This window comes from Ascaphus truei, chromosome 3, assembly GCF_040206685.1.
Source record: "Ascaphus truei isolate aAscTru1 chromosome 3, aAscTru1.hap1, whole genome shotgun sequence".
NCBI classification, from domain to species: Eukaryota; Metazoa; Chordata; class Amphibia; order Anura; family Ascaphidae; genus Ascaphus; species Ascaphus truei.
The window spans coordinates 418,819,092-418,838,469 of NC_134485.1; the positions used below are offsets into that span (position 1 = coordinate 418,819,092).

At 48.5% G+C, this 19,378-nt stretch overlaps 1 protein-coding gene across 4 annotated transcripts in view; it reads left to right on the forward strand.

Moving 5' to 3' along the window:
- The first annotated feature begins 4,508 nt into the window (after positions 1 to 4,508).
- The window catches only part of PLEKHB1 (pleckstrin homology domain containing B1), a 92,820-nt gene continuing 77,950 nt past the window's right edge, over positions 4,509 to 19,378 (forward strand). Inside the window, exons 1-3 of one of the 4 annotated variants that reach the window (XM_075592732.1) lie at positions 4,509 to 4,618; positions 17,483 to 17,540; positions 18,868 to 19,020. In XM_075592732.1, coding sequence (XP_075448847.1) covers positions 17,504 to 17,540; positions 18,868 to 19,020 — 190 coding nt within the window. In that variant the 5' untranslated portion in view covers positions 4,509 to 4,618; positions 17,483 to 17,503. Of the gene's footprint in view, positions 4,619 to 5,844; positions 5,970 to 17,482; positions 17,541 to 18,867; positions 19,021 to 19,378 lie in introns of those variants that run through there. The other 3 variants (XM_075592733.1, XM_075592734.1, XM_075592735.1) reach the window with 3 other exon arrangements.

Here is a 19,378-nt window from a genome sequence, read left to right on the forward strand (position 1 = left end):
TGGAGGGGAGGTGTTCCCTACCTGTCTTCCGATGTCTCCCGCGTGAAACTTGAGTCAGATCTGGAAGAAAGCAGGGTAGGTTACTTCGGTGTAGGTAAGACATAGAGGGTGAGGGAGATAGGGAGGGAGAGGGAGACAGGGAGGGAGAGGGAGACAGAGAGGGAGACAGGGAGGAAGGGAGGGAGAGAGAGGGAGACAGGGAGGGAGAGAGAGTGAGGGAGACAGAGAAGGAGAGAGTGAGGGAGACAGGGAGGGAGAGAGAGAGAGACAGGGAGAGAGGGAGAGAGAGGGAGGGAGACAGTGAGGGAGAGAGAGACAGGGAGACAGGGAGAGAGAGGGACAGGGAGAGAGAGGGACAGGGAGGGAGAGGGACAGGGAGGGAGAGGGATAGGGAGGGGGAGGGAGAGGGACAGGGAGGGAGAGGGAAGGAGAGGGAGGGAGAGGGAGGGAGAGGGAGACAGAGAGGGAGACAGGGAGGGAGAGGGAGACAGGGAGGGAGAGGGAGACAGGGAGGGAGAGGGAGACAGGGAGGGAGAGGGAGACAGGGAGGGAGAGGGAGACAGAGGGAGACAGGGAGAGGGAGACCGAGGGAGACAGGGAGGGAGAGGGAGACAGGGAAGGAGAGGGAGACAGGGAGGGAGAGGGAGGGAGACAGGGAGGGAGAGGGAGAGACAGGGAGGGAGAGGGAGGGAGACAGAGAGGGTGAGGGAGACAGAGAGGGTGAGGGAGACAGAGAGGGTGAGGGAGACAGAGAGGGTGAGGGAGACAGAGGGGGTGAGGGAGACAGAGGGGGTGAGGGAGACAGAGGGGGTGAGGGAGACAGAGGGGTGAGGGAGACAGAGGGGGTGAGGGAGACAGAGGGGGTGAGGGTGAGGGAGACAGAGGGGGTGAGGGTGAGGGAGACAGAGAGGGTGAGGGTGAGGGAGACAGAGAGGGTGAGGTTGAGGGAGACAGAGAGGGTGAGGGTGAGGGAGACAGAGAGGGTGAGGGTGAGGGAGACACAGAGGGTGAGGGTGAGGGAGACACACCCACAAACTGATACACCAACCCACTGATACACACATACACACACTGATACACACACACACACTGATACACACACACACTGATACACACACACACACACTGATACACACACACTGATACACACACACACACACACACTGATACACACACACACTGATACACACACACACACACACACACACTGACACACACACACACACACACTGATACACACACACACACACACACTGATACACACACACACACACACACATACTGATACACACACACATTGATACACACACTGATACACACACACACACACTGATACACACACACACACACTGATACACACACACACACACACTGATACACACACACGCACACACTGATACACACACACTGATACACACACACACACACGGATACACACACACACACACACACACACACTGATACACACCCACTGATACACACCCACTGATACACACACACACACTGATACACACCCACTGATACACAAACACACACACACACACTGATACACACACACACACAGATACACACACACTGATACACACACACACACACACACACACACACACACACACACTGATACACACACACTGATACACCCCGCCTCCGCCTGCACCACCCGCCAGCCCCTGCACCCCCTGCGACCGCGCAGCCACCACTGCCTGCCCCCGAGCCCATCTCCCGCACCAAGGGGACAGAGGGAAGTGAGTGCCAGGAGAGGCAAAGGTGGGAGCGCTGGGGGGCAAAGATGGGAGCGCCAGGGGGGCAAAGGTGGGAGCGCTGGGGGGCAAAGGTCGGAGCGCCGGGGGGCAAAGGTGGGAGCGCCAGGAGAGGCAAAGGTGGGAGCGCCGGGGGGCAAAGGTGGGAGCGCGCAAAGGTGAGAGCGCCGGGGGGCAAAGGTGGGAGCGCCGGGGAGCAAAGGTACAAGGTGGTACAAAGGCAGGCGCAACCCCGCTACCACCTTCTATTACCCCCCTCCCCCTCCTGGCTGGGACCCGGGACAGAAGGGGGGCACTCACCGCGCAGCCGACAGAGGAGCCAGGAGGAGCGGGAAGACAGACACACTCACGTGTGCTCTGCACAAAGCGGAAGCCCCGCCCCCGGCTTCCTCTGACCTGCCTGCGACCAATCCCCTGCGGGCCGGCCGGCATTCTAAGTCCCGCCCCCGGCATTCTCCTTCATTCAATCCCCCGGCAGGCAGCATTCATTCATACACACACACAGAAAATACTTACCGGCCGCCGCATTCTCCTCACCGCCGCTGCCCCGCAATACCGGGACCAGGGACAAAAACCGGGACATTTCCGGGACAAACCTTAAACCGGGACAGGACAGAAAAAACCGGGACTGTCCCGGCAAAATCGGGACAAATGGTCACCCTAAAATATGGTGGTATTTTGAGTTTAGGAGTAGAAAAGTAGGGCTCGTCCGTACAGCTCAGTGAGAATTTAATTAGAAATGTTTTGCCAAAGTGCTGAGTGCACAAATGTAACTTCTTGCCACGTCTCGGGTAATGTGCAGTGCAAACACTGGGGCCTTCAGATCGGAGTAGTCACCGAGTATTAAATCCCTGGATGATAATGTGGATAATCCCTGCTGATCTGCACAGCTACTAAATATAGACATACATTAAAGCATTGCTAGTCTTAGAGTAAGAAGTTGGTCCTGCGGATTCCAGCAAAGGCTTTGCTCTCTTGCATAAGAGGCACAGAGATCACAGCTCCCACATACAGGCTTCTTACAGGTCCCTGTTGGTAAAACTATATCAGCTGTGTCAATTTGTATGTATGTAATGTATAACTTTATTGATATAGCGCCATTAATGTACATAGCGCTTCACAGCAGTAATACATGTGACAATCATATAAATAACAAATAATACAAATAATGGGAAGAAGCGCTTCAGACATAAAAGTAACATTTAGGAAAAGGAATCACTGTCCCGAAGAGCTTACAATCTAACCCCAGGGGGTGTATGGCATAGAGAAAAAGATAACTGCCAGGTCCAAGTGTAGAAAAACAACATAACATTCGTAAGACCCTTTGCTGCTACAGTAAAGCAGGGCGGAGCTGACCTATTTGCTAGTGAAATGGCTGCAGTAGAATTATACATACATGAGTCTTCATTGAAAGCTATAACAATTAGTTAGAAATCAGCGTGACTGTCTGCGCATCACCAGTCATAATGTTCAGACGTTTTATTTAGGGGAGGGAGCATAAAGAAAAAAAAATACACAATCTTTCCCTTTTTTCAAGCGAGTCCTGGGCATAGAGTTGAGATGACAAACATAAGCATTTCACATCACAGGTCTCACTTTTATACCTTCTATGAAGGGCAGCCACTTTAAAAGCTGTCAGTAGTGTATTCATTAAGGAGAATGTACAGTACAGTATCTGTGACGATTCGCAGCATGAAAAGAACATAATCACAGTAAAAAGTGTGAAAAAAGTAGTTTCAATAATAAAAAAAAAATGTGTTTTTTTGTTTTTTTAAACAGAGTTTGTGAATTTGTCCTTATAAAATGAACTGGGCAAATTAACCCAATAAGGGAGATATAGGAAAATAGGGAATGTGAGTTCCCAACAAAGTATTCCACCCTAAAATGAATAATTGTACTCACACCTTTCAGTATGGTATATTGTAAAGTAAAGATCTGAGTTGGTATTCTTTGCAGTAACAAACGCGTAATTAAAGGACAAATTAGCACATAATACATTCTTGTTTATCACACTTACACACAAATCAGATGCCCGAATAGATATAAATGGTAACTCGTTTATAAATACGTACATATTAATATAAATATATATTGGTGATACCATTTAAATCTCTTGGGACAGATCATCTGATATACTGTGGTGTGTGTATATATATATATATATATATATATATATATATATATATATATATATATATGTGTGTGTGTTCGACAAACCTATACATTTGCACGCCCCGGGCAAGTGGATTTAACATCGTGGCGAGCTGTTTTTGGCCCAAGCAGCACACGTGTGGTACTAGGTGGCGAGTAGATTTTTTTGTTCGACGAGTATATTTTTTGGTGATTTGTCGACCACTGTGTGTGTGTGTGTATGTATGTATGTATATGTGTGTGTGTGTGTGTGTGTGTGTGTGTGTGTGTGTGTGTGTGTGTGTGTATATATATATATATATATATATATAATATGGATCAAGAAGGGCTGAAGAAATAACAATAATCTGTGAAACCATTGCATTTCAGGCTACAACTTGTCTGTGGTATTACTGTTGTGCTGGACACAGTGTAACCTTACTAAACTTGTACTACTGTTCTCTGTGGGTGCTGAAAGCTCAGTCGTCTGGACTAGACCAGAGCGGCCTCTTGCTTTCTGGGATATGTAGGCTGTTGGCTGCACATACTGAGCAAAGAGAGCTGCCCACGTTCGTGCTGCAGACTACAACTCCCATGGTGCAGCGGGACACAGCTGAATCCTACCTTGTGCCACCTGTTATTGTTTAAATGTCCTGTTCACGTCACAGTCACTTGATTTGTCCTGGTTACATCACAGTCACTTGGTGCAGGCAGGATTCTGAGCACAGGTAAGGAAGGACTTGTGCTGTGACTTTGGCTAACAGAGTGGTTGGTGTATATGTAATATTGTGTTTTGTTAAACACATTATGATTAGTTATAATTGTATGATGGAGCTTATGTGAGCAGAGAGGTCAGTGGGAGGAAAAGGTGTAGTGTGTGTAGTGTGTGTGTGTAGTGTGTGTGTATAACTTACCCCTTTGCTGCCAGAGAGGCAGGCAATGTACAGTATTGTGTGGCTGAAAAAACATAATGAAATGAAAATAGTTAGCGGCTTTGCTGCTTTATGGCAGCGAAAGTGTTAAATCACTTTAAAAGTATTAAACATCGGGTTATTCAATTATAAGCTCTTAGCGACCGGTGCTGATTTGTACTTGTGTACATTTTTAGATTTGATGGATTTGTTGTGGTGCTATACCTGTTCCTGTAAAGTACAGTATGTCTATATATATCCCTTATAAGGTGAAACACATTGCTGTTCTTACTAATGCTTGGGTGCTAGGGGGACTAGCACATACTGCACATTTCATTCTGTAGAAGTCCATTTAGAGGTGCAGTTGGGTTCAAGCCACAGTGCCATTTGTGGAACTAGGTTCTGTACAAATCATGTAAGTCAGAAATTACTGTAGACTACGTTAGAGCTACTGATAGGAGATGAGACTCCCGAATACCGTGCTCAGCTATGTGGGATTCCTTGCAAAGTTGTATGCAGGTAATGTATCATATACAAGTAGTGTTCTAACATCCAGGAAGGAATAGTCTTCTATAACATGTATACCGTGTAATCCATGAGAGTAACCCCTTCCTGTGTCTGCAGGACCTGTATCTACAGGTGAAGTCAGTAATAAATGTCTGACTACCTGAGAACAGTGTATTGTCCCCTAGGAAGCATGTGGGTACATAAAAGGATAAGCCCCTAGCCGTAATGAAACGGGCTGGGGTACTCACGGTTGAAGAAGTGGATATTCCTTCGGTGTGCGTCACGCTAGTAATAAGCGTATGTAGAAATCCTCAGAGAGGTTGGAGCGGAGCACAGCAGAGTGGATGCAGGGGCTAGACACCAAAGTAGATAAAAATCCTTTATTCCACGATCAACATCATGGTAGTGGATGAATGAAACTCTCTTACGCGTTTCAGGCTTTCGCCCTTTATCAAAGAGAACCAAATCATACTGCAACTGCCCCGCTGATATAGGTCTCTCCCCCCCGCTCCCAGCTGATCATAAAACTAAGTAAGCAGTCCAGTCAGTCCAAAGAGGTCTGCATCGATCCTATGGAGCCTGCGGGAGGAGAGTTGATCCCGTGGAGCACAGAGTGGTAACATGTCCCTAACATGTCTTGCCTGATATTGATTTCATAGATGTACGTGCGATACTTACCTGTCTTTTAAATACAATATTGTTTATACATTGCACAATGAGGTTTTTTTTGGGCTGTCTTTTTTCTGTTTTTGCACTAGTTTGGTCTGTGGAGCTACACCACGAGACAGCAGCATCGCCTCAGTTTTGTTAACAGGTTTTTTTTCTTGTTTATTAATCACAAGGGTATGGTTATATAATCACTTTGCACAATTATCACGATTTATGAGCGCAGATCACTTTCTTTTCTATCTTATCAGGAAGTGGCTACTAAATAGGACCTCCCTGAAAACCAAATATACTCATACATTCAACTGTTAAACTATGGTAGAAGCCTTCATGACTATAAAAGACATATTCTGAAACACAACGCTTTCGACAGCTACTTTATGCAAGACAGGACCCCCAAACACTCCTTAGCAGACATGTATAAATTAACCTGTAAATGTATACACCTGAATAAAAAAAGATATTTAAAAAAACAGGATTGTTTTCTTTCATACGTCTGGTGCGATTGCCAATAATGTTGCACCACCTTTGCCTTGATATGTATACCATATCTCCCTTCTTTTTAGAGGTTCGTTCCAAGGGCACCAGGCTTCTTTTTTTAGAAGTTAATATTGGGTATGTAGCGGGGTACCCCCTGGCTACTATTCTACCCAATGGGCTGGCAGTAAACCCTGGTATTACAGGCTTGCCAGTAGTTGGTATGGGGTTTTCCCCTTCACCTTTTGGTACTGCACTTGAGTGACAGCAGAGGGTGGCACATCCTGTTGTAGCTTTGACATCCAGTGTACATCACATAAAAGTATCACTTGTGAGCACATTCACATCTCAGACAAGTCTGCAACTTGACATTCCCCATTATCGCTAAGCATACATTAATTCCACTGCAGCCAGGGATTCTGGGTAATGACATGGAGACCCATAGAGACTGTGATGGCAGATACAATAGATTTGTTCAAAAAAAGGTTGGACATCTTTTTAGATAGGAAAGGTATACATGGATATACCAAATAAGTATACATGGGAAGGATGTTGATCCAGGGATTAATCCGATTGCCAATTCTTGGAGTCAGGAAGGAATTAATTTTTCCCCTTAATGGGGTTTTTTGTTTGCCTTCCTCTGGATCAATAAGTATAGATATATGATAAAGTATCTGTTGTCTAAATTTAGCATAGGTTGAACTTGATGGACAGAAGTCTTTTTTCAACCTCATCTACTATGTAACTATGTAACTATGTAACTATGTAACATGCAAATGTGCCGTGTGTCGCATTTTTTGCTTATTGTCCATTTTAACATGGATTAATATTGGGTAAAATCAGTGAGCAGGAACACCCTTTCTATTTATTTGTAACTTTTATTGTGGACCAAAAAACAGCAATTTTAATGCAAAAATACAAAATTTTCTCAGTGAGACGCATAAAATCAGTGAGAGGTGAGGTCTGCTTTATGACAGCGCCATGTTAGATAGCTGCAGGTTGGACTCTTACCCACCCTGTTACCTTTGTGTTAGCATTAAGAGATTAAAGCAGCAGTTCCTCCTGCTTTCTTCCAACCTGACCCAGAAGGGTCCCCCCCCCCCAGAGCTCATCCATGAACATGTGGGGACCCCCCCCCCAGTTCAGAAATGGTGAGCCAGCTGCCCACCGGGCAAACTAATAGACACAAAATGCCCATGGGTCAAGACTTGCTCTTGCAGTCAATAGAAATCTGCGTATTTCCTGACGGCCTCAGGACTTTCTGTTGATGAATTTGCAACCATGTTCGTCGTCATGGTGACAATATCTGCCATTAACCCCCCCCGCTATATTAAAACCAGCACACAGAAACGACAAATGTCGGGCACTGGGGGGTGTCCTTGTATGTTGGGGGTACATGGATCTGCTCCAGGGGACCCCCGGCTCACGTAGGATACATTTTTATTTTAGGCGGGATTTAATCTTAAAGGCTCTATCCAATTAATGATCATTAAAGGCTGTGCACTTAAATATATATATTTTTGTTTGTTTTTGAATAATCTTGTATTATGCAGTGAATCTTTACAACAAGATCATAACAATACATCAGTCATTTTTCAAAAGAAAAAAAACCGTGCACAACGGCGCAGCGCATAACCCCATACACCTCTCATACATTTACTTTTATAAATATTTTCCCAAAAGTAAAAAAAAAAAAACTGAAGTGCACAACGGCACAGCGCATTACTTATCTGTATGTCATGCATTTAGTTCAAACAAAAAGGAAGATGAATGCTGCACTCCCCAACAAAGAAAATAATGATAAATACCGGTGCTCCTGGTATTAAGCCAGTATGATGACGTTTCGTCCCCTATGACCTTTCTCAAATGCTAATGGCATGATCATGCCATTAGCATTTGAGAAAGGCCATAGGGGCCGAACCGTCATCATACTGGCTTAATAAAGTCTTTTTTCACAAGCAGAAATCCGTAGTGCCCATGCATTTAGTGCAAAACATGTCATATATATACATCATCTCAAACTTTATTTGCACAGACAAAAATTCAGGGCCGTCAATGATGGAGTAGGCTTTGAGCAGGCTGTGAATCGGCCTGCGACAGTCCTGCACCAACATCCTCTTCCTCCCCTTGGTCAAACGTTCCCTGGCGAATAGCAAAACGTTCTTGAAACAACAAATTAGACGCCAACCGTTTTTTGTGTGTGTGTGTCTGAGAAAAGTCAGTGGAACACTGAATAGTACGTTGTGTACTTCCTCAGTATACAATCCCTTAGTTCAGAGTCCAGAGTTTGCACCAAGGCCCACGCAAAGGAGCAGTCCCAGAAGAGGTGAAAAAACGTTTCCTTCACTGGGTTGCACCTGGGGCAGTGCCTCACGTGGCTAAGTCTACTTTTGTACTTGTCGGCCCTCACGGGGAGTCCAACGTGTATGGCCCAAGTAAGTGTGTCTTTTTGTATTGTATTGTATGTCTTTATATAGCGCCATTAATGTACATAGTGCTTCCCAGTAGTAATCAAATAAATAACAGATAATATAAACCGGTCATGGGAATAAGTGCATCAGACATAAAAGTAACATTAAGGAAGAGGAGTCCCTGCTCCGAGGAGCTTACAGTCTAATTGGTGGGTAGGGAGAACGTACAGAGGGGCGTCTGCAGGGGGCCAAGCTTTATATCATTTGTCCAGTATTATCCACAGTGCTATTCATCTGCTTCTTTAAGCAAGTGTGTCTTAAGGTGGGTCTTAAAGGTGGATAGAGAGGGTGCTAGTCGGCTACTGAGGGGAAGGGCATTCCAGAGGTGTGGGGCAGTCAGTGAAAAAGGTTTAAGGCGGGAGAGGGCTTTAGATACAGAGGGGGTAGAAATAAGACATCCTTGAGAGGAATGCAAGAGTCTGGATGGTGCATAGCGAGAAATTAGGGCTGAGATGTAAGGAGGAGCAGAAGAGTGTAAACCTTTAAAAGTGAGGAGGTAGTTTGTGTAACATTGTGTGTTTTTGCCTTTTCCTGTGAATAAATTTACAATTTATTTCATTAACTCGTTTTGCTCAAATGCATGATCCTGGTAAAAAGGTGTAAATGGCCTGGTATCCTGTGACACTGACTAAGGGATATCTGGATAAATATCTAGCAGGGGGTAGCTAGAGGGAGCACAGAAGGATTATACCAGGAGGAGGACAGAGCGATCACACCAGGAAGATGTGAGAGGGATTAAACCAAGATGGAGAGAAGGTCTAACATCATGATTCTAAGGCTGCGCTTATAGTGCCGGCGATGCGACGTCGCCTGAAAACAAAAGCATTGCCGCCGTCACAAGCGCTTATAGTAAGCGCGGCGCGACGGCGGCGACCAACAATTTGGAAGCTGATAAAATGTGATTTTTCAGAGGCTGTCGCCACATGTGACAGCCTCTGAACAAATCAATCGCCAGGTCGATGAAAGTTAAATTATAACTTTTGCGGGTGGCGACGGGTGACGTCACCCGCTGCGTCTACGTCGCACGCACTATAAGCGCGGCCTTACATCAAATACTAGGATTCCACTCAAACAGAAAACTATGCAACCATCTTTGAGGATATTCTAATTTATTGGGAAGTCGTCGCCATTTTGTACTATTTTTGGACGTGAGTATTTATCTTAAAAATAAACGCTTCTTTAACATGGTGAGACCAGAATGCTGAGTACTGTGGTGCTGGGTTAATCAAAGAAATGACATAAGGACATTTTCCAGCCCTTTTTCTAGCCGTCGGGTCATTAAACTCGTACAGCCAAGGGAACAATGATAGATTAATGTCAGGACACACCGCTACAGGACAGGAAATCACTTTATATTCTCAAACTGATAGAAAATATACAGTAGTTTAGACCCACAAGTTGGATTCATCTTGATGTTGCACTTTTGTGGAACTCATTTTCTTCCCATGAATCTCTTCGGGGAAACCTATTACTGGACATCTGAAGTTACCTGTTCACAACTGCTTCACATGAGACACTGGAGGCCTCGTTTTTTTATTTTTTTACATATATAAAAATGTTTATAAACGGTCTATTCTGTTTGTTTTTTGTAAGCACTACTGTAGATCTATTTTAATCCTATTCCATTTTAGATTTAATAAATCCTGTTTTGGGGCTCTAACTGAAACATTGAATTGACGGTCTTCATTTGTGGGCACGTTTTGCCACCCTGCTTTTCTTAATTGGGCTCTTTTTCTGATGGCAAGCGTGCCGACGGTGGCAGCGTAATTGTGTTGTGGTGTGAGGACTTTTTGGGTTGTACCTGCTAATTTTAGTGCCTGTTTGCTGAGGTGTGGAACAAACTGGGTCGCTAGTTTGTGGTTAAACTCACACATCCACATGGGTGGGTGTGTATATGACCGGCATGTAATGTGTTTACGAAGGAATGAGACTTGCTCCAAATAATTGAGACTTGTAAATGACTAAAATGAGTCAATAAATTGAAGACCCAAACACCAAAGCTCTAATTGCACTCCTGGAGGATTCATATGTAGAGACCATTCTGTTTTCTGGCTCACATTTATTTATAAAATGTTTTACCAGGAAGTAATACATTGAGCGTTACCTCTCGTTTTCAAGTATGTCCTGGGCACAGAGTTATGATTAGTGTTGGACTGTGTCCTAAAAAAAAAAATTCAACCGGGTATCGGGTACTCGGAGGATTTGGCGCCTTGTACCCGGCTACCTGTTTTTTTTCACTTACCTGGCGGTGGAGGAAACTTACCTGGGGTGGAGGAAGCCCGCGGCGACATCTGAACAGGTAAGCGGGGGCGGTGGGGCAGCATCAGCGGACAGTGTGGAGCCCGGACCGGGAGCTGCAGCCAGCTGTCCAATAGGAAAGCTTCTCCTGCTCCGGTCACATGGTCCCAGCTCACAGTGCAGTATGGAGTCCTGCAGCTCCCGCGAGCGGGCTTCACACTGACGCTGATGCCGCCCCACCGCCCCCGCACCTCTGCTTACCTATTTAGATGTCCGCGCGGGCTTCCAGCAGGTAAGCAGGGCCGCCAACAGCGAGGGACAAAGGGCACTGGCGCCCCGTGGGTCAGGGGGGCCAGGCCGGGCGCCAGTTAATTAAATATTTTTTTTTTTAAATGGCGGCGATTACCCGCGGTCCCGGCGCGCATGCACAGGGCCCACTCTCCCCCTCCTCCCTCCCCCCCCCCACGCTCCCAACGTGGGACGGAGGGGGAAGGACCAGATCCTCCTGCGGCCCGCATCTCCCCACCGCTCCCAACGTGGAACGGAGGGGGAAGGACCAGATCCTCCTGCGGCCCGCATCTCCCCACCGCTCCCAACGTGGGACGGAGGGGGAGGACCAGATCCTCCTGCCGCCCGCATCTCCCCACCTCTCCCAACGTGGGACGGAGGGGGAAGGACCAGATCCTCCTGCGGCCCGCATCTCCCCACCGCTCCCAACGTGGGATGGAGGGGGAAGGACCAGATCCTCCTGCGGCCCGCATCTCCCCACCGCTCCCAACGTGGGACGGAGGGGGAAGGACCAGATCCTCCTGCGGCCCGCATCTCCCCACCGCTCCCAACGTGGGACGGAGGGGGGAAGGACAAGCTCATCTTGCGGCCTGCATCTGCCCCCCCCCCCCCGCTCCCAACATGGAACGGAGGGTGAAGTACCAGCTCCTCCTGCGGCCTGCTTCATCCAGCGGCCAGCTTCCCGCGCTCCCCCGGGGCCCACCTCCCGTCGCCCTTCCCCCCCCCTTCCTGTGCCCCTCCGAGCCCACCTCCCGTCCCGGGCAGCTGCCGCGGGGATATCGAGGGCAGGAGAGGAAAGCGTCCGGCAGAAAGCGCTGCACCCACCCGGTCAAGGTAAGTCACCCCACCCAGTCACTGCCACCCACCCAGTCACTGCCACCCACCGGCCATTCACCCACCCATCCACCGTCATTCAACTGCCATTCACTCACCCACCCACCGTCATTCAACTGCCATTCAACCGTCACGCAACTGCCATTCACCCACCCACCGTCACTCAACTGCCATTCACCCACCCACCGTCACTCAACTGCCATTCACCCACCCACCGTCACTCAACTACCATTCACCCACCCACCCACCGTCACTCAACTGCCATTCATCCACCCACCCACCGTCACTCAACTGCCATTCATCCACCCACCGTCACTCAACTACCATTCACCTACCCACCCACCGTCACTCAACTGCCATTCATCCACCCACCCACCGTCACTCAACTGCCATTCATCCACCCACCCACCGTCACTCAACTACCATTCACCCACCCACCCACCCACCGTCACTCAACTACCATTCACCCACCCACCCACCCACCGTCACTCAACTGCCATTCACCCACCCACCCACCGTCACTCAACTGCCATTCACCCACCCACCCACCGTCACTCAACTGCCATTCACCCACCCACCCACCATCACTCAACTAACATTCGCCCACCCACCCACCATCACTCAACTAACATTCGCCCACCCACCCACCGTCACTCAACTGCCATTCACCCACCCACCCACCATCACTCAACTGCCATTCACCCACCCAACCACCGTCATTCAACTGCCATTCACCCACCCACCCACTGTCATTCACCCACCCACCCACTGTCATTCACCCACCCACCCACTGTCATTCACCCACCCACCCACTGTCATTCACCCACCCACCCACTGTCATTCAACTGTCATTCACCCACCCACCCACCCACTGTCATTCACCCACCCACCCACCCACTGTCATTCACCCACCCACCCACCCACTGTCATTCACCCACCCACCCACTGTCATTCACCCACCCACCCACTGTCATTCACCCACCCACCCACTGTCATTCACCCACCCACCCACTGTCATTCACCCACCCACCCACTGTCATTCACCCACCCACCCACTGTCATTCACCCACCCACCCACTGTCATTCACCCACCCACCCACTGTCATTCACCCACCCACCCACTGTCATTCACCCACCCACCGTCATTCACCCACCCACCCACCGTCATTCACCCACCCACCCACCGTCATTCACCCACCCACCCACCGTCATTCACCCACCCACCCACCGTCATTCACCCACCCACCCACCGTCATTCACCCACCCACCCACCGTCATTCACCCATCCACCCACCCACCGTCATTCACCCATCCACCCACCCACCGTCATTCACCCATCCACCCACCCACCGTCATTCACCCACCCACCCACCGTCATTCACCCACCCACCCACCGTCATTCACCCACCCACCCACCGTCATTCACCCACCCACCCACTGTCATTCAACTGTCATTTACCCACCCACTGTCATTCAACTGTCATTTACCCACCCACTGTCATTCAACTGTCATTTACCCACCCACTGTCATTCAACTGTCATTTACCCACCGTCATTTACCCACCTACTGTCATTCAACTGTCATTTACCCACCCAACCCACTGTCATTCAATTGTCATTTACCCACCCAACCCACTGTCATTCAACTGTCATTTACCCACCCAACCCACTGTCATTCAACTGTCATTCAACTACCCACCCAACCCACTGTCATTCAACTGTCATTCAACTGTCATTCAACTGTCATTCAACTGTCATTCAACTGTCATTCAACTGTCATTCAACTGTCATTCAACTGTCATTCAACTGTCATTCAACTGTCATTCAACTGTCATACAACTGTCATTTACCCACCCACCCACTGTCATTCATATTGTCATTTACCCACCCACCCACTGTCATTCATATTGTCATTCATTCACCCACCCACCCACTGTCATTCATATTGTCATTCATCCACCCACCCACTGTCATTCATCCACTCACCCACCCACTGTCATTCATCCACCCACCCACTGTCATTCATCCACCCACCCACCCACTGTCATTCATCCACCCACCCACTGTCATTCATCCACCCACCCACCCACTGTCATTCATCCACCCACCCACTGTCATTCATCCACCCACCCACCCACCCACTGTCATTCATCCACCCACCCACTGTCATTCAACCAACTGTCATTCAACCACCCACCCACTGTCATTCAACCACCCACCCAACTGTCATTCACCCACCCACCCACTGTCATTCACCCACCCACCCAACTGTCATTCACCCACCCACCCAACTGTCATTCACCCACCCACCCAACTGTCATTCACCCACCCACCCAACTGTCATTCACCCACCCACCCAACTGTCATTCACCCACCCACCCAACTGTCATTCACCCACCCACCCAACTGTCATTCACCCACCCACCCAACTGTCATTCACCCACCCACCCAACTGTCATTCACCCACCCACCCAACTGTCATTCACCCACCCACCCAACTGTCATTCACCCACCCACCCAACTGTCATTCACCCACCCACCCAACTGTCATTCACCCACCCACCCAACTGTCATTCACCCACCCACCCAACTGTCATTCACCCACCCACCCAACTGTCATTCACCCACCCACCCAACTGTCATTCACCCACCCACCCAACTGTCATTCACCCACCCACCCAACTGTCATTCACCCACCCACCCAACTGTCATTCACCCACCCACCCACTGTCATTCAACCACCCACCCACCCACCCACTGTTATTCAACCACCCACCCACTGTCATTCACCCACCCACCCAACTGTCATTCACCCACCCACCCAACTGTCATTCACCCACCCACCCAACTGTCATTCACCCACCCACCCAACTGTCATTCACCCACCCACCCAACTGTCATTCACCCACCCACCCAACTGTCATTCACCCACCCACCCAACTGTCATTCACCCACCCACCCAACTGTCATTCACCCACCCACCCAACTGTCATTCACCCACCCACCCAACTGTCATTCACCCACCCACCCAACTGTCATTCACCCACCCACCCAACTGTCATTCAACCACCCACCCACTGTCATTCAACCACCCACCCACCCACCCACTGTTATTCAACCACCCACCCACTGTCATTCACCCAACTGTCATTCACCCACCCACCCAACCACTGTCTTTCAACTGTCATTCAACCACCCACCCACCCAACTGTCTTTCAACTGTCATTCAACCACCCACCCACTGTCATTCACCCACCCACCCACTGTCATTCCACTGTCATTCACCCACCCACCCACTGTCATTCACCCACCCACCCACTGTCATTCACCCACCCACCCACTGTCATTCAACCCACTATCATTCACCCACCCACCAACTGTCATTCACCCACTGTCATTCAAACTGTCATTCACCCACCCACTGTCATTCAAACCCACTGTCATTCACCCACCCACCCACTGTCATTCACCCACCCACTGTCATTCACCCACCCACCCACCTGTCATTCACCGACCCACCAACCCACCCAACTGTCATTCACCCACCCACCCAACTGTCATTCACCCACCCACCCAACTGTCATTCACCCACCCACCCACCTGTCATTCAACCACCCACCCACCTGTCATTCACCCACCCACCTGTCATTCACCCACCCACCCACCCTTCCCCCACCCAACCACTGTCATTCACCCACCCACCCACTGTCATTCACCCACCCACCCACTGTCATTCACCCACCCACCCACTGTCATTCACCCACCCACCCACTGTCATTCACCCACCCACCCACTGTCATTCACCCACCCACCCACTGTCATTCACCCACCCACCCACTGTCATTTACCCACCCACCCAACTGTCATTCACTTACCCACCCACCCAACTGTCATTCACCCACCCACCCACCCAACTGTCATTCACCCACCCACCCAACTGTCATTCACCCACCCACCCAACTGTCATTCACCCACCCACCCAACTGTCATTCACCCACCCACCCAACTGTCATTCACCCACCCACCCAACTGTCATTCACCCACCCACCCAACTGTCATTCACCCACCCACCCAACTGTCATTCACCCACCCACCCAACTGTCATTCACCCACCCACCCAACTGTCATTCACCCACCCACCCAACTGTCATTCACCCACCCACCCAACTGTCATTCACCCACCCACCCAACTGTCATTCACCCACCCACCCAACTGTCATTCACCCACCCACCCAACTGTCATTCACCCACCCACCCACTGTCATTCACCCACCCACCCACTGTCATTCACCCACCCACCCACTGTCATTCACTCACCAACCCACTGTCATTCACCCACCCACCCACTGTCATTCACCCACCCACCCACTGTCATTCACCCACCCACCCACTGTCATTCACCCACCCACCCACTGTCATTCACCCACCCACCCACTGTCATTCACCCACCCACCCACTGTCATTCACCCACCCACCCACTGTCATTCACCCACCCACCCACTGTCATTCACCCACCCACTGTCATTCACCCACTCACCCACGCAGGCAGGCAGTCACGTCTTTTGTTGAAAATATAAAAATAAACAGATTGCATTGTAATGTTTTTTCTGTATCACAATAAGAAAACAGTTAAGTAAAAGTTGTGCGCTAAAAGATATTTTTTCGTGGTAGGTGCGCTATGGGTTTGGGTTGGGGGGTGGGGGGCCTGCTCCTTTCATTTGTCCCGGGCCCCATGATTTCTGTTGGCGGCCCTGCAGGTAAGTAAGTGATACTTTTCAATTACCCGTATACCCGGCGCCGACTCCACTTTCCAGCTGCCGGGTCCGGGTAATTTCCGGGTAGCTGAAAACCCGCGGGTACCGGGTAGTACCCGGTACATCACTAGTTATGATGACAGGTACATGGTTACAAATACATAGTTACATTAAGTGAGCAGGGTTATACATTATATACAAGACATTGCATGCACAGTTCAAGATAATACAGTATATATTATAGGCGAATGTAACAGTTACAGGCCAGATTAAAATGTGAGACGGTTTTGGTTTTGAAAGAACTTAGACTGGAGGCGGCTGTGAGAGTCTCCGGTAGACTGTTCCAGTTGTGAGGTGCATAGTAGGAGGAGGAGCAGCCGGAGTCTTTGCTCACAACACGACCTTGTCCCTTCTTTATCTGTAAACTAACATTGCTTTATCTCTAGCAGGGCGAATCTCTTGAGGAGATGGCCTTGATGAAGAGTGGATGGCTTTGGAGACAAAGTAAGTGCACTCACTAAAATTGTTCACAAATTATGGCTATTTAAAAGTATTACAGGGAAGGAGAGAGAGAGGGTAAAATATCTGGGGCTCCTTAGCCCCCTTTTTTGTGTGCGTGTGCGCATGTGCGTGATTTACTTCTGCATTTATTCCATTGAAATATAGATATGCTTTTGAATATACCACAAACTATTTTTTGTGTACTGTTTCTGTATAATTTATTTATTTATTAAAATGTTTTACCAGGAAGTAATACATTGAGAGTTACCGCTCGTTTTCAAGTATGTCCTGGGCATAGAGTTAAGATGACAAATAATACATGGTTACAAATACATAGTTGGATAAGTGAACACGGTATACATTATATACAAGACATTGCATGCACAGTTAGAGATAATATATATTATAGGCGTATATAACAGTTACAGACCAGATTAAAATGTGAGACAGCTTTAATTTTGAAAGAACTTAAACTGGTGGTGGCTGTGAGTCTCAGGTAGAATGTTCCAGTTTTGAGGTGCACGGTAAGAGAAGGAGGAGCAACCAGATACTTTGTTGAGCCTTGGGATGGTGAGCAGTCTTTTGGAGTCTGATCTCAGATGATAAGTGCTGCATGTGGTAGGGGTGAGGAGCTTGTTCAGGTAGCTGGGTAGCTTGCCCAGAAAGTATTTGAAGGCAATACGGGAAAGGTGAACTTTGCGCCTAGACTCAAGTGATGACCAATCTAGTTCTTTGAGCATTTCGCAGTAATGTGTGTTGTAGTTGCATTGGAGAACAAAACGGCATATTGAACTGTAAAGGGTATCAACTTTGCTACGGTGGGTTTGGGGTGCCGAGCTATACTACTGTATGTCCCCATAGTCGATAATTGGCAATAGCATCTGCTGTACGATACACTTTCTGACCAGCACACTAAGGCTATGCTTATAGTGCCGGCGACATCAGGCTGCGGTTGCTGGAAAAATCAAATTGAGATGACTTAGTGATCGCGACCAAGCCGTTGCTCCTTCGTGCCGTTGCGCTTACTATAAGAACTCTAAGCGCAGCCTTACGGTGGATTTGTTCCTCTAAAGTACCCCTAGTTTGGCATATGTTTTGGATGTCAGGCTATCAATGTGCACCCTGAATGTTAAATGGGAATCAAACCATATGCCAAAGTATTTAAAACTAGTAACAGGAGTTAGGGTGGTGGTAGCGTTGGTTCTGATCTCGAGCTCAGTCACTGGAAGCTTTAAAAATTTAGCCCTGGTCCCAAATACCATTGTTACAGTCTCGTCAGTGTTTAAAAACAGTTTTGTTTTTAAACCATGTTTTCATTCCCCCCCTGGAGGCTCTATCCTGAGGCGCTGGAAGAAGCACTGGTTTGATCTGTGGATTGATGGCGGCCTCGTCTATTACCAGGATGAGAATCGACAGAACATGGAAGAGCGAATCCTCCTCAAGTATAACACTCGGGATGTCAAGGCCGGCAGAGCGTGTGGAGGTGAGGAGAGCCGAGGACTGCAGTGAATGTTGTGCGTTTTTGTGTATTATCTGATTGTAAGCTGTTTGCTTATGGATTTTCTGTGCTTGTTATGTCCTCTGCTACATCTCATTATTCCACAGAAGAATTAAATGTAGTCCCATAATCTCCCTACGTATGAAACTGCCACTCAATAGAAGTCAAACATCTTCACTTCAACTTGTTTCTTAGACCAGCTGAAGACGGGGCAGTTAAGCTTTGGAATTCATTACCCATGGAGACTGTGATGGCAGATACAATACATATCTGCAAAAAAAGGTTGGACATCTTTTTAGAAAGGAAAGTTATACAGGGATATACCAAATAAGTAAACATGGGA